This window comes from Phytophthora cinnamomi, assembly GCF_018691715.1.
Source record: "Phytophthora cinnamomi strain GKB4 chromosome Unknown Contig14, whole genome shotgun sequence".
NCBI classification, from domain to species: domain Eukaryota; phylum Oomycota; class Peronosporomycetes; order Peronosporales; family Peronosporaceae; genus Phytophthora; species Phytophthora cinnamomi.
The window spans coordinates 1747131-1762120 of NW_027150947.1; the positions used below are offsets into that span (position 1 = coordinate 1747131).

Here is a 14990-nt window from a genome sequence, read left to right on the forward strand (position 1 = left end):
TTAGATGCGCAACATGAGTTTCAATCTGGGAGTGTCAGGTAAACTATAGCAGTAGCTCTGTCAACAGATATTATATCATATTCACTAAAAGAGAAAAAAACATAATACGGCCGTAACTGCAGGTACGGAGGAGAAGTATAGTGCACCCTGGGCGCTAACCGCATTATCCGCGGAAAATAAAATGAAAAATAAGAGAAGCATGTCATCGTCCATGAGTGAATTGAACTAGACCTTGACTGCTTCTTAGTAGCACCGAACTTTAAAACTTAGGTGGCTTGAGGGCAATTTCTCAAGATTCATGGAATGCCAATATTTCTCGATCAAAATGTGCGACTTAGGTCTCGAAAGTGCAACGATTTGGGTGTAGAATAAAATTATCTGACCAATAACCCGGACACTTTTGTTTCTGGAAATAATAGTGTTCTAACTAGGTTTTTTACTTCATACAGTAAAACGGATGGGTCAAATTCCAGCATAATTTGATTTGAGCACAGGTAATTCAACATCACAGTCCCCTCAAGCGCCTGTTGAACCGAATCGATTGAATCATATCCAGCAGGTATTTCGATTAGAGAATAATGGTACCTGAGCTAAGGACTCTGGATAAAATCCAGAGAATACATACATACATGTATGGAGTCAAGACTTGTTGCTAGCAGACAAATGGACACTAACGCCCATAAAGCGAAGCATCCGACGAGCATAAGCCCAAGCGCGCTAAAAAAAAACAACTCAACTTGCGTGTTTTCGCCGATCAAGGGACTCACCGTAGTCCAGCCAAGTCCAAAGGATTTGCAAAAATTGTTGAGTGATTCTACAGAATTAACTTTGGCTGACCCTGATATACATGTAATGCAATTGTCAAACACGACCACCTGTTTAGGGTGAGCGGGTAAACACAGGAACGATACTCTGTAATTTTGAGCCGCAGCAAGAGAAAGCAGATACTGTATGCAAACATAATGGCAGCAGCTACCTGAGTGTGCCCTTTCGCCCATTCTCGTGTGCTTTCGCCAATTATACATGCACAAAAAAAACTGATACTGATTTAGATTGAGACGGACATTCGCATGTTCTGATTGCAAAGAACTTGGATTTGGCTTACTGTACACGTACCGTAAACAACGGGTTCATAGCACCACTCGTAAAAAAATTCCCGTTCTATATAATTCGAGGCCGTACGTTGCGATGCACCCGTGGTTCACGGTACAGTGTAGTGGTACCGTCATCAAGGCGACGACACGATACGATCTCTAACCACTCCAACAGCATTTTACAATGTTACATGTACTATGTCTACACGTGTATCAGGGATTGATAGTAATATCGATTTCGCCCCTAAACTAATATTCATATTTCGGGAAATGATGTTAATTTCCTAATGTTTTAATATTTCAAAATGAGTGCATGGAAATTAAAAATAGCAATATTATTAATAGTAATATCAAACTACTAAAACGCCCTTACCACAGATTCCGCTTGCATTTCCTCATCCGCTCAATCTCTTCGTTGTTGTGATGAAAAATTAGTACAAACAAGCTTGCGAGGGTTTGCAATGGTCAATATCAGCCGGAATCCCAACACCAGATTTACGACCCGCTGTTGCTTGAGTAAGGTTGTCAGAACCCGCAACAGTAGCTTCATCCACTTCCGTAGCCTACCTCGACACAAATATAGGCGGTTGATCATTATTCCTGGTCGTTAGAACACACGCTGGACTGCAAAAGCTACGCATAGCAGTGGCCGGGTTAGATGCTAGCAAATCATGGACCCTAGTAGTGCTAGCCGTACTGTTTGGAAAGCTCAGCCTCACCCCAGAGTTGATCGCTGCAGATATGATGAACAGGATGGCCGGAGATACAACACGGCGCCATTTCCGTCATATCAGGCAAACAGCAATCGGCCTTACTGCATCTCATCGGACCCGGTTGCGATCTTCAGGGAGGAACACCCATTGCGCGCGTCCTTAGTGGTGTTGACATTGAACTTCAGCCTGGAATTTAGTAGGAAATTTAGTAGTTTGTTTAGTACTAATATCGTGTTTTTCTACTATGTTTATACTAGTACTAATGACTGTACTTGGAATTTATAATGTTATTACAACTAATGTTACAGCACTATCAGTGTTGTATAGTACTAATTGTGATTGTACTACCTACCACCTCCGATCTTGCGATAATGTACGAGCTCTTGGTCGCCAGTGTTGGTGGCTCGCCACTTAGTGGCTCAGCGGCGACTCACAAACTTGTACCAAAACCGTTCGGCGACCTGAGGGCACGACCAATTAGGACTTCATTCTGCAATTTTCTGTCGATCCCTCAAGCGTCTCATCACCAATCAAGCGAATATGCGTCTCTCCAACCCCCTCGCGGTAGTTCTTGCGGCCATCCTTTTTGCTAATGGACACGCTCTGCCTACCGCCACGAACACCGACCAGGCTACCGTTCCAAAGCTGGCGCCATCGGAGTTGGGCACTTCGATTAATGTTCCAGCGAACGAGAACAAGAGGTCCCTGCGGAGCTACACAGCCATGCACGACGATGACAACGAAGAGAGGTACGCCACATGGAAAATCGACAAACTGAACAATGGTTATTGGAGTAGCTTCTTCAATAAATGGAGGGGTAAACAGCATTCCCGGGCCACTATCGAGACGAAGTTAAACAAGGCTGGTCTGAGCAAGGAAAGGATCGCCGAGATCCTCAAGTATTACTAAGCGACGTACGCAGATTGGCTCTGCGAAGTCAAAACTGGTACATGCTCTGGCGGTAAGCTTGCTCGACGCGCGGCGTCTAAACTTGAGGTAACATGATGGAAATCCCGTTCTATCCGTTCAAACATTGTGTGACCTACGATGGAGTTACAATAACTCGATAGGTGGCAGTAAAACACATGAATTTGCTTGCAGTGACCTAGTAGACGTGTTGTCCCAAGGGTAGATCTCCTTTGCACAAAAAATGCACTTGAGTAAATGTATGCTTCCAGTAAACCGCGGCGCGGTGGAGCAACAGGACAGCACCGGAGGGAGACATCACGTGTTTGGTCGACGTGGGAGTGCCATCTCGACGGGGAGTTGGCAAACGGGGACGTAGACGGAGTCCGTGCAATGCTGCTCCAAGTGAAGTTCGGGAAGGGCGACAACCGTCGCAACACAAACCGAATCCAACTCTTGGCAGATGTTTAGCGAAGTTGTGCTCGTATTCTGCGACGAAAAACGTTTGGACAAGGGTCAAGGAATTCCATCGATCCCCTTGTCATGCGAACTCAACAAGCTGTTCGAACTGCCAACCTAATTTTGTTTTTGCGGTTAACGCTGGTGGCACTTCGGCTGGTCAACTCCGCATACCGAGTAACCCACACCATACCCGGCGGCTCCAGCCAGCAAATTGTACAGCTGAAGGCTCTCGGTGGCCGTACGAAGATGGCAACTAGCACCTCTAGTCGTCTATCAGAAAAAATGAACCGAAAGTACTAATGCTGGGAATGCAAGTACAGGATGGCTAGTTCATGGGATAGAGAATGTATCTTCACACAACGCGTGGAAACAAGAGTTTAGCTACACCGCTGTGGTCAAACTGACGGTGCGAGGCGCCGAATGGCCGGGTGGTGCGTGTGTATCGACGCCGTGACGCTGCTCATTCTCGCTAAGGTCCTACACTGATCCATTACAGTTCCAACCGCGTTTACTGATAGATTGTAACAGGGACAGCGCCAAGAACTGGAATATGATGCTATTCCAATCAATTATTTTAATAATTAAAAAGCAGTCTTGTGTTTCCTGGCAATCAGCTGGAAAACATAGCTACTGCACGGAGCTGCATGTAGCTGAGGTAAATTCGTGATTTAGCACTGCTCTCAATATTTTATTACGATTTGTTTTCACTCCGAGGACATTCTATGAAGAGAGTGAATGCTGCACCCAACTGAAGAGGTAGGTTCAAACCATTTTGCGACATGACACTATCCGTCCGGCGTATAGTGTATACATTCTCTCTCCCCCCCCCCCCCCCCACACACACACCTCCCGAGTAGCGGCAGTTCGGCTCTTGGGTAGAGTTGGACGAATACCCGCGCGAGTATATGGTCAATACGTACCAGGTATGCTACTTGTGCACAACCATTTCATACGCGATAATGTTGGTTTATCTATGCCGTATTATGCTTTGCTGTTTGCTAGAGTTTTCGAGTTCGTACCAATAACAAGGGGCCGCACGCGACAAGAAAATTCGTGATGAAGAGTCGACGCAGCCGTTTGTGCCGGATGAGTGGGTGCACTACGTCAAGCCCTTCGTCTGTACACACACGGGGAGGTACAAGTCACGTGGACAAGGCAAGCGGAAGTGATAGCAGTCACGCGCATTGGTCTGCGACGCACAGATTCGACAACTGGGCTCAACTTGACGCTTCTGCACTGGTTGTTACGGTAGATGGAGGCGTCAGTGCGGACACTACAAATACTCGGCGGGCAATGGAGGGACCGTCCACAGAGATGGTGCTCTTCCCGGTGAACTGCAACAATAACCATTGGTGCGCGATCATGGTGAACCTTGCCAAAGGCAAGGTTTATATCTATGATTCTAGCTCCTCCTCCTACCTTCTAGGCGTCCGTGCAGTTGCCCAGCCATTAATGCCGCTTCTTCCAGCTACTGTACAAACGTGCTTGCGCGTGCAGACGTACGAGTCCGGACTCGGAGTACAGACAGATAACTACATCTGTGGCATCTACGTGCTGATCGCGTTCGGGATGTTTTGCGGAGCTGAGCCGCTAGGCCACCTTGACAAAAAAGCATTACAATGTCTCCGATACCGCTACCTGCGTATGTGCCTGCAAGGCTAAGGTAACACCTCTTAATCAATGCATTTTTTCGTTTCTTAAGATACTTGCTGGTCTCTTACTTTGTCGATTGATCGCTTGCGCGATATACCGTAATGTAATTGGCCTTTTGCTATCAAGGTAGTATTTCCGCTGAGCGAGCGATCCCATTGGTGGATAACGGCTCTAGGCTGTGGTATCGCCCCCAAAGATGGCGGAACCCCTGCTAACTTTGAGGTATCGTTTGAAATTTCTGTTGATCTAGGCGTTTGTATTGTCGCATGGATATGCTACCAGCTCCATAAAAAAAGACGTGGTCATTTCTCACCTTGTTGCAAAACTGGCTTTGCGGTGTGGATTGTAAGACGGAGAAAAATGAGACCGAAGAGCTACAGAGCGATTTTGACGGAGTTCATGAGCTTTAACAATGCTCGTGCCTACACTGCGGAGACCGTATTTACGACAGAGATGCTGCTAACCATCACTCCTGAAGATGTTAGCCGGTGGATGAATTTCGTGCGTTTGGTGAGCCATACCCTGGCGAGGACGCTAAGCCAGTGTTTGCCAGATCTTCCACTCTCGCATTCGCCGAAAAAGCTATCTCGTGCTTTATGCCTCGTGTTGCTGTTACCTGGGACCCAATTCGAAAAGAAGGCAATCCGATGCGCTCGGAGCTGGTGAATAAGGTGATCAAAATGGTGAAAGGCTTCGATGTTCGCCGAGAAGGAGTGCAGTCCACCGCCCCATCGAATACGAAAAGTTCATTAACCTCCTCGAGGTTGTGCTCTCTAATCATGACAAAGGCAGCATCAAGTACGTCATTAGCAGTGTTCTCACTTTGCAATGGCACATGATTACAAGAATCGACGACATGATGCAGCTAAAGCTCGACAGCTTCACTCCTAACATACAGCACCCTCACACATTACTCTGTCAACTACGCTGGTCAAAGAATATTTCCGAGGAGCGTGACGCCCCGGAGCAGATTTTGCTGGGTAGCTTAGACCCACGAGTGTGTGTCCTGTTGAATTTGGCTGTTCATCTTGAAATGGCGCGTCTCCATACGTGTTTGGGAACGCGGTGGACGGAGATCGTGTTGTCCGACGCTTTCTGCAAGAGATATTTAACGGTGATAAATTTCACAAGCTAAAGCAAGGCAACCTGGGGACTCACAGCTTGTGTAAAGGGGCAGCGACTTACGGGACAAGAAGTGGTTTGATCAGAGATTTTATAAATCGTCGCGGGAGATGGCGTGCCCAGAAGAGTGTCGTCGACGTTTATATTGATAACACGCAGCCTTATCCGGACGCCGCAACGGCCAGCGTGCTAACAGGTCCACTGGGCCCGTGCTTTTACGTTATCAAAGATGGCATGAGATTTGTCACCGATAACTTGCTCGTCAACCGAATCGGCAGCGTCATCAAGCAGAAAATGGGAGAAGGCGTAGCACACGAACTGAGTATAGTCTTGTTGTGGGTGTCGCTGGTGCCCGACGGCTCGTTTGACTATCCATTAGTCCCTACGGCGCTAAAACAACGCGTGATTACAGCGTATCGGGATGCTGGCGGAAACCCTACGGTAAATCCCGTCAAACGGGTCCCCATTCAGGTCGTGGGGGAGGGTGCACAACTCCAGCTTATTGAGCTCACAGAAGACGGCCCATATTCTGATAGCAGCACACCTGTAGAACACAGCAACATTCCCACCAGGATGAGCGCAGACAATACTCGAACGGAGTTCACAGCATTACACTCACAGTTATTTGGAGTGCAGCGCCAGCTCTCAAACACCATGAATGAGGTCCTTCGGCTGAGAACAGAAATGCAGCAGGAGCACCGAAGAATGATGGCTGTGATGCGACGCATCGCATTGCAGCCTGTTGTCCGAACGCTGGCAGAGAGCAGTGAGGTTTCTGACGTTGCTGCTGGTGTTGGTGCAGTTCGCAGAGTCGTGCGGCTGGCCAAGAGGCCGCGAGATTTGTTCCGGTTGTGACACGCGTATGAGTTCGGCTTGAATGGAACCAACCTGCAAAAGAATTCACACGAGCAGAGAGAGGAGCAAATAAGTTCGCATATTCGCGACGGAAAGCTTTCTGGGATAGTGTGGCGTACCTCGTTCGAGCGGGACTCACGAGCGACGTCGCTACCGACAGGAACTACGCAGCGTACGGACGCCAGCGGCCAGTGACAGCGATCCTAGCAGCTCTTCGCCGCGACAAGAAGAATGGCGGACACCCAGCGCTCCGCGTGTAGTTTAGAGCGACTTTTTACCAATCAAAACGCAGTTGCACTGATTGTTACCTCGATGGTCGATATTTATATGGTATCTGCGGAAATGTTATCATCTGTGATTCTACCGCCATTCATTGTGATGACTGCAACGCATAATTGGACGCTAGATCGTCTATCCTCAACCTGGTGAGATGAAGGTGGTGACGCTAGTGTCCTTTTCAACTGTCTTATTAGACAGATACCCCACCGCGAAAGAGTATATCGACTTCCTAATTAGTCTTTTTCCTGACAAGAAAGTTGGCCTTGTGTGGGACGCAGCTTCCGCACACACTTGTGAGGAGGTTATTGAGTATGTAAACGAGAAGGCGAGTTCACCCCCGCCGAATTGACCTCCATCATGCAGAATTGCGGCTTGTACGCCAATCGCCCTGTGAAAGCTGCAGTTAAGAAGAAATTCCTGTAGTTGATGATCTCTCAGAGAATTCCTCCTGGTGGAAAGTACCAATTTGATCGCGTGCAGGTGATTCACTGGGTTGAAAAAGCCGTTTCTGCCATGAACGAGACTCAGAACTCTGACAGAAAGATCGAGTACATGTTCAACAAACTCAGACAAGACCCTCATCAGCCAAACAATAAACTCTTTCAAGAATATCTGAGCCAACTACAAGAAAGCGTAGTATACAGCTCTCTTTTCCTGAATCAAACGGCTGAATCGCTCGCACATCTGCAGATTTATATTGGAAATTTCGTTGCTGAATCTTAACATGAAGAAAGCATATTTGCAAGCTAAGAGCACCTCTTAACGTTAAGAAATATGCAATTCATGACTTCTTCAAACCTTTTCATTTGTGAGGTACGGTTGTCTCCACAGCACTACAGAATCATCTCAATTAAGTACGAGTAAAACAAACGGAGGCTACATATGAGAAAGCGTGTGGTCTTAAAAATGAAGCTCTACATCCATCACGAAGAAAATAGTATCACCTAGTAGATAACGTAGCAATACTAAACATACAGTCGTGATTGCTCGACTAAAATCGATTGCAACAGCAGCATTCTCTATTTACGACAGCCAAGCCACTTCTCCTCTGCCGGGTCACATTTTGGGCCAACCACCTTTTGAATCTGCAGTCTGCGAAGGGCGATATAGTTGTCGTCGGCTAGACATGATAGAACTTGAAATCTTGCATTGTAGCAAAGACCAGTTCTGTTTCCGGGGAGATAACATTCGCGGTATGGTTTACCTGCGCACATTTCAATAGTTTCCTTGACAGGAAAGTCGACATAGTCAGGCGAATCGAAAGCTGATACCTGGCAAATTGTTGGCGCAAACTTCTCGAATGTGGTCTTCGTGCTGACGCTTCCTAGAAATGGAGTGACGGGGTTTGAGCCGGTGCCATTTACCAGGCAAGTCGCCGCAGTGACCTTGGCTAGTGGGTAACTCTGGCATGAAATGTGGCTCAAGTTACATAATCCCATGAAACCATTGCAACAAATGTGGTTTGGACGAAGTAGTGCAAATTCCACAAGATTCTGCAGCGAGGACATGTCAGGTAGCTGCTCCATGCTGGGCAAAAGTGAGAGGACGAGTCGGCTTAGCTTTGGTATGTGCTCGAATGTCGGTAGCTCTCGCAACTTCGTCAACCAAGCAAGAGAGAGGGTTTGAAGGTTCGGAACACCAGCAAGCGGCGGAATATGATCGATATTTTCGTGCACTCCAAAGTGTACTGTTGACAGTCGGGCCAAGTTGTTGAACAAATCTTCTGGCAAACCAAGCAGATTCGAATCGCCGTATTTTCCTTCGATATGGCTGTGTCAAGACGGATATTAGCATTCCTCGATTCAATAAATAATATGAAAGGACGCTTACATCGTTTCCAGGTAATGCAGCTCTTTGGTCCACGAGGGGATGTGCTGAGTGCTTGTGTACATCAAATAACTAGTAGACATGGATAACAAATACAACACATGTGTCAGAAAATCACGATACAGACACACTGATACTTAAACTCACATGACTCTCAGATTTCTGCACTTGCGAAGCTCTTCTGGCAGCTCCAATAATTGACGGTTGATCACCTGAAGCGAAGTCAGCATACCGGCCGCAGCTAGTGACCTCACTTTTTCATAAGCGTCAATGGGGTTAATCCACTCGTCGTAAGTCTTAGGCGCAATGTCGATATCGATAACAATGAGGCATGGACAGTTTTCGTCGCTGGACGTCCACCGATGCGCAAATACAACACACTCGGGGTGCAAGGAGCAGAGTGCTTCTGAGTCGGACATTGCTTTTTGAGTTGACAACAACACAACCAAGCTGACTGCCACGAATATGATCGCCACTCCTTTCGGCACCGGGTGATGTAAAGCAGGGGTAGCTTGTGGCCTGAGCCTCTGGACAATTCGGTTGCGATGCCGTGTCCACACGATGGCCTCCAGTACTCGCTCGAATCGATAGCAGAATGTCAGATTCATGCTAATTCGCAACGCAAAACCCACTATTGAACTAATGCGAAGGGAGTCGAAGTTCACGCGAAACAGTGCGATGTTGGACGGGCTTGCAAAGGAGCGAGCCAGGCGCTCAAAACTTCCAGGAGGGAGCTTTTCCAGGTACGTATAATACACTTCCCGATCAAAGTCGAAGTTGTGGTAGCAATAAATTAACACCCCGATCGGGAACAGAACGGCTGCTGCTAAGTCGAAGCTGATAATATGTTCGAGCAAAATGTAAGCATGTAGAATTGTATACAGCACAGCAATCGTATTGTCAAACGTACATGGAGCTAATGAAGACTTCTGTTAAGGCGGAGAAGCGGTCGGTTAGCACGTTAATGACACAGGAAAGCGCGTTGACGGCTATAAACCCCGCAAACCCATACGTGAGGCTCGTGGGGCTCCCGTTTTGCAATAGCTGGCGGAGCATCCCTGTCTCAAAAGCGATGTCAACTAGCTTCAGCAACGCGTTCTAAACAGTAAATGCACAGTATGAGAATGCGAAGTACGAAAAGACTGCTCGTTGGGCACTGCCGTACCCAGCTCTTGCGGTTTTTCCCTTCAAAACCCGTCAAATCTTCCCAGAGGTGGCGGACAAGTTTGTACTTTGGAATGACCGAGCTCACCAATAACATGAATCCACGTCTGGAAGTATCAATACCGCTCGGATGACTGCTAAAGGCTGATCCGAACAGCTTGTCGCGCCAGAACAGCATCCGTAATGTCACAATCAAGTAACATACGTCCACAACCCCCAAGCCTATCGCACCAGCGATCGTCATATGCACGTCGGTGTCGGTAATCAGCCAGAACTCGCCGTTGTCGTACGTACTGGTGCCCATGAGTAGGTTCGCCGCCTTGTTTGGCGCCACAGCCAAGAAAATGAGCCAGGATGTCCACGCGATACAAACCAGAAGAATGCAGAGCATCGGAACACCGAGGATGCCATAGGCCTCGCCGAAACAGAGAGCGCCTACTTGTCCACGTCCGAGAATTCGTTTGCTCTCAAGCTTGAGCTGCTCGGTCGTCGGCCCTGAGGGGGCAATTTGGCCTGGCCTGATACTCGTTCGGTTGGTCCGTACGGACGTCGACCCCGCTGGCGTCCTCGTATTCGAGCCACTTGGAGCAACCCCTTTGGCCGCCATCGTCGGGAGAAAATCGACATACAGCGAGTTATCCACTCGCACTGAATTGACGTAGACTTTGGTCTATATAAAAACTATAGTACATTATAGGGTATTTTTACCTGGGTGATCAGCCAAGATGGCTACCTTTAGACAAACTTCAACGACCTCCTCATTGGTTAAAACTGCGTATGTAGCAATATTATGGCATATTTTCGCTCCATCAGCGGAATGGAGCCCGTCAACACTAGCGACCAGGTGAATGTGAATGCATCTGCCTCCATGGCTCTCCTGGACGACCCCGACCTCCTCCAGGAGATAACAGCGGAATATGATGTAGAGGACGCGTTGGCGCTGAGTTCGAACCGCTCCACGCCCTCCACCGACGCCTACAGCCCAAATTACGACGTGTCAACTGACGGCGACCGTGTCGGATTGACGCCGGACGAAGTGTCGGCGCTTTTACAAGCCTTAGATGCCTCCGATTCAACTCAAACTTCACCACTAGGATCCACCACATCTCGAGATATTGTAGCCCAAATTTCAGCTCCGAACGAGCCAAAACCACGGAGAAGACCGGGAAGGAAGAAAACCAACACCACAGGGGCGGGGAAAATGAGGAACCCATCGCGCGAACGCCTCCAGAACGAGCTGGCCTTCCTCCGAAAGAAGGTCGTGGAGATGGAGGGCGAACTGAGAGTCTTGCAGCTCGCAAAGCGCCCAAATTTGAGCCTGATAGGCTCGGAAATGACGAATCGCGGGGACAAAGGGGCCAGTGCTCGCGTTTGGCAACGTATCGCTCAGCGCCAGGCCCAGGGACGAAACGCAGCTGAAGAGGAGAACCGACGGCTCAAAACGGTGCTGGAAGGGCAGATCCAATTGGCTCAGAGACTGGAGCAGGTGCTGCACAAGCGGCCGAATGTGTCGGTGTTTGGGGACGGAGAAGGATACAACAAACGGCTTTGTATTGGCGGTGAAGACCCCACCAGGATGTACGATCTTTTCTTGAGTGAGCTGGATGGGCTGTACGCGCGGATGGATAGTCTGTTCCTTGAAAATGGAATGGAGACGTCAGTGGATGATACGCTGAGGGAGGCCTACGTGAAGACGAGAACGGGCGCAGAGGGACAGGATGAACTCTATGCCGAACTGCAGGATGTAAATGTCCTCCCGTTCGAGTTTGAACGCGTGTCGTCGGCGATGTGGTACGCGGTGAAGCGACAGTATAGCAAGGATTGTTACCATTCGTACCATGGGGTGACAGCGAGAGATGACACGATCGCGGTGAAATATCGGAGCAAGTCTCACCGACGAGGCGTCGAAGCGTGGCTAGATGTCATCATGGTTATGCGTTGCTATTCGGAAAAAGATCGTCTCGCCATCGTTTGGCGCTCTATGTCGCGGGGGGAAGAAGAGCTTTCAGGAATGTATACGGATGAAACTGGCTGGAGTGTGTTGAAACGCATCCCTCCGGACTCTGGGGTCAATATCACAGGTAGTGTCATGCGTAACTTCGTGTATGTCGTTCCGAAACGCGTGGACTATTCGGCTCCGATGCAGCAAGGCGAGGTTGGGTTACTTACGAACTTCGTCATCAACTCGTACGAGGATGACGTCGTTGCGTTGAGTACGATGGTGGAAGACCTCCTGTTGCAGGATGACATAGCTGCCACTCATAGCGGCGGCCGAAGCTTCGCGCAGTAGTTACGGCATGCAAAGCTCATTCTAACAAAACTGGTGAGATGACGGATTTATAGTACTACAGTAGCTAGCTGTGTTCGCAGTCGGTAGTGCTAACTTCCTGGCAATATCGACATAATACTCGATTTCAACGTTGCAACCTACCGTGTGGGTGCAAAGGGGAGTACTGAACGCTTATGATAAGCGAGTGAGCCCCACCAAGTTCCGCAGTGTCCATTATGCCCCAGGTAGAGGTTGCGTATCTCTGAAAACTCATTGCCAGAGTAAATTGTGACCGACCATTCACCGATGAAAGCTTTCCGTGGCGTGGCGTTCGGGACGAACCAGGAACTCCGCTCTACGAATCCATCGCGAACGGCTTGCTTCTCAACGTAACTCAAGAGACCAGAGCGCTGCTGGAGGGCCACACCACACTCAAGGGATGTTGAAGTCTCTCCTCGGCGCTGATTTGTTGAAAAGGGGAGCCCTCTGTGACGTGTGAGAACTTGACGTCTGTATGTGCAAGCTCAGCGCGGCGCTTCAACGTGGTGCAAGAGAGACTCGTCTCGTCAAAGCCTCCTGCACACTCCTTGCCTCGATCTACGCCCTCTTCTTCCTTTATACAGCCGTAAATCCGCTGGCTGAGCAATCTCTCTCTACCCCTTGCTCTAGCGGTGTAAGACCATGCAGGCCATTCGGGAGACCATCTACTCGTTCAAGGCTCGGTGGTTCGACACCCACGCCCAGTGCGTCCACTGCAATGCCTCCCTAGAGCTGCTGGTTGATTGATCCGTTGTTGCTCGTTTGCTGCTGCTGCAGACTCAATCGCCAGTACAACGTGCGGTACTTTGTGGACACGCACAACGTCGAGATCTTCGACACCAAGACGAGCCGCCTCTTCCTCAAGAAGAGTGAGTGTCCTGCAGCGCTCTCGGCCAAGGACTTCTTCCTGGGGGCCAAGGTACTCATCTACGGCCGCCACTTCGAGCTGCAGGACTACCTGGACCCGTTCACGGCCGAGAAGCTCGGCCGGCAGCAGCAAAAGTCCGTGCTGGTGATCAAAGCCCACATGGTCAAACACGTCGGCGCCGTGCTGGACTTCCTGTCACACCAGCAGTTCGCCTTTTCGGCCATCAAAATGATGCAAGTGGGCCGGCAACACGTGGAGAAGCTATATGAGCTACAGCGAGGGACGGGCGACTTTGAAACGCGAGTCGATCAACTCGCTGGAGGGCCCGTCGTCGCCATGGAGCTTGTGCAGGAGAACTGTCTCGATAAACTCAAGCAGGTCGTGGCGAATTTGAGCGCACGGTTCAACGCTCAGCCAGGCGAGTTCGAAAGCGCAGCGTCCGTTCTGGAGGCGCAGCAGCTCCGCAGCTTCTACTTCGAGACGCCGCACGCCCCCACGGCCACCTTCGAGAACTGCACATGCTGCGTCGTGCTGCCCCACGTGATCAAGGAAGGCTTGGCCGGAGAGGTGGTGTCCGCCATCCAGCGCGACGGCGGCGTGGACATCACCGCTATGGAGCTGTTTATTCTGGACCGCACCACAGCGGCTGAGTTCCTCGAGGTGTACGAAGGTGTGGTGCCGCACTTCAACGAGTCCGTGGATCACTTCACCACCGGCCCGTGCCTCGCCATGGAGCTCGTGGGGCAGCACACGAACGACGTCGTGACGCAGTTCCGCGCCAGCGCCGGCCCCTGGGACGTGGAGATGGCCAAGGAGCTCAAGCCGCAGACCCTCCGCGCCAAGTTCGGCCACGACCGCGTCCGCAACGCTGTGCACTGCACTGACCTGGCCGAGGACGGCGCGCTCGAGTGCCAGTACTTCTTCGACATCCTCTCGCGGCGCCAAGTGCGCAGCTAATAACCCCACTGCGTCGCAGCCTTCCTCAGCCATCAACAGCCTTCCACAACATCAGTCTCTGCAGAAAAAAAGCTTTCAAGATTGAGTTCCGACAGCAGCTAAATGAAAACTCACAGTAGCTAGAGGGGGGGGGGCTCCTGTTTCTGCCCTGCTCTGCTGCGTGCTGTGTGTGTGTATTGTCTAGTATCTGTACTTGGTGGAGTAGTCTTTGGGGGAGATGACGAGGCCGCGGCCCTTGCGCGCGCCGCGGTAGACGGTCTCGATGATGTCGATCATCTCGCCCTTGTTGTTGAAGGCCCAGTTGATCTTGTTGTTGTTGCCCGTGCCCAGGTCGATCATGATGTGCTTGTTGCGGAAGAAGAACATGACGGTGCACGGGTCGTACAGCTCGTACATGGTGTTGAAGTCGGGCACCTCCGTGATGTCCACCACGTAGATCACGGCGAAGTTCTTGACGTCCTCCGCCACGCCGCACAGCACCTCGTCCATCTGCATGCACGTCGGGTCGTGGTCGTGGCCGAAGCGGATCACCACCACGCGGTCGCCCTCGTTCAGGATGGCCTGGTCCACGGCCCAGCCGCTCTCCAGGTGCGGCAGCAGGTACGACATGTCTTAGCTCTCACCCACCCAGGCGTCCACTTCTCAAATGCATGGCTACTGACTGTAGTGCCACAAGTCACTCAATCGGGGTAACGGTCACACGGCGGCTTTTCGACCCGGCGCTAAAAGAACTCAGATATCGTTCTTAACAGATCCTGCACCCCTCATACAACGATTTCATT

At 50.1% G+C, this 14990-nt stretch overlaps 4 protein-coding genes across 4 annotated transcripts in view; 2 read left to right on the forward strand and 2 right to left on the reverse strand.

Moving 5' to 3' along the window:
• The window catches only part of IUM83_01315 (uncharacterized protein), a gene marked incomplete at both ends in the record, with an annotated part of 44501 nt that extends 34248 nt beyond the window's left edge, over positions 1–10253 (reverse strand). Inside the window, 3 exons of the mRNA XM_067925159.1 lie at positions 9544–9748; positions 9822–10009; positions 10077–10253. Coding sequence (XP_067797674.1) covers positions 9544–9748; positions 9822–10009; positions 10077–10253 — 570 coding nt within the window. The remainder of the gene's footprint in view (positions 1–9543; positions 9749–9821; positions 10010–10076) is intronic.
• Positions 10254–10892: 639 nt separating this feature from the next.
• Positions 10893–11935, forward strand: IUM83_01316 (M96 mating-specific protein family; the record flags this gene model as incomplete). The annotated part of the gene is made up of 2 exons (XM_067925160.1): positions 10893–11866; positions 11926–11935. The coding sequence occupies 2 exons, from the start codon at positions 10893–10895 to the stop codon at positions 11933–11935; spliced, it is 984 nt and encodes a 327-aa protein (XP_067797677.1).
• Positions 11936–13025: 1090 nt separating this feature from the next.
• On the forward strand, positions 13026–14208 carry IUM83_01317 (Nucleoside diphosphate kinase 7; the record flags this gene model as incomplete). The annotated part of the gene is made up of 2 exons (XM_067925161.1): positions 13026–13087; positions 13161–14208. The coding sequence occupies 2 exons, from the start codon at positions 13026–13028 to the stop codon at positions 14206–14208; spliced, it is 1110 nt and encodes a 369-aa protein (XP_067797228.1).
• Positions 14209–14388: 180 nt separating this feature from the next.
• IUM83_01318 (thioredoxin-like protein 4A) lies at positions 14389–14817 on the reverse strand (the record flags this gene model as incomplete). The annotated part of the gene is made up of 1 exon (XM_067925162.1): positions 14389–14817. The coding sequence occupies one exon, from the start codon at positions 14815–14817 to the stop codon at positions 14389–14391; it is 429 nt and encodes a 142-aa protein (XP_067797671.1).
• Positions 14818–14990: the final 173 nt, after the last annotated feature.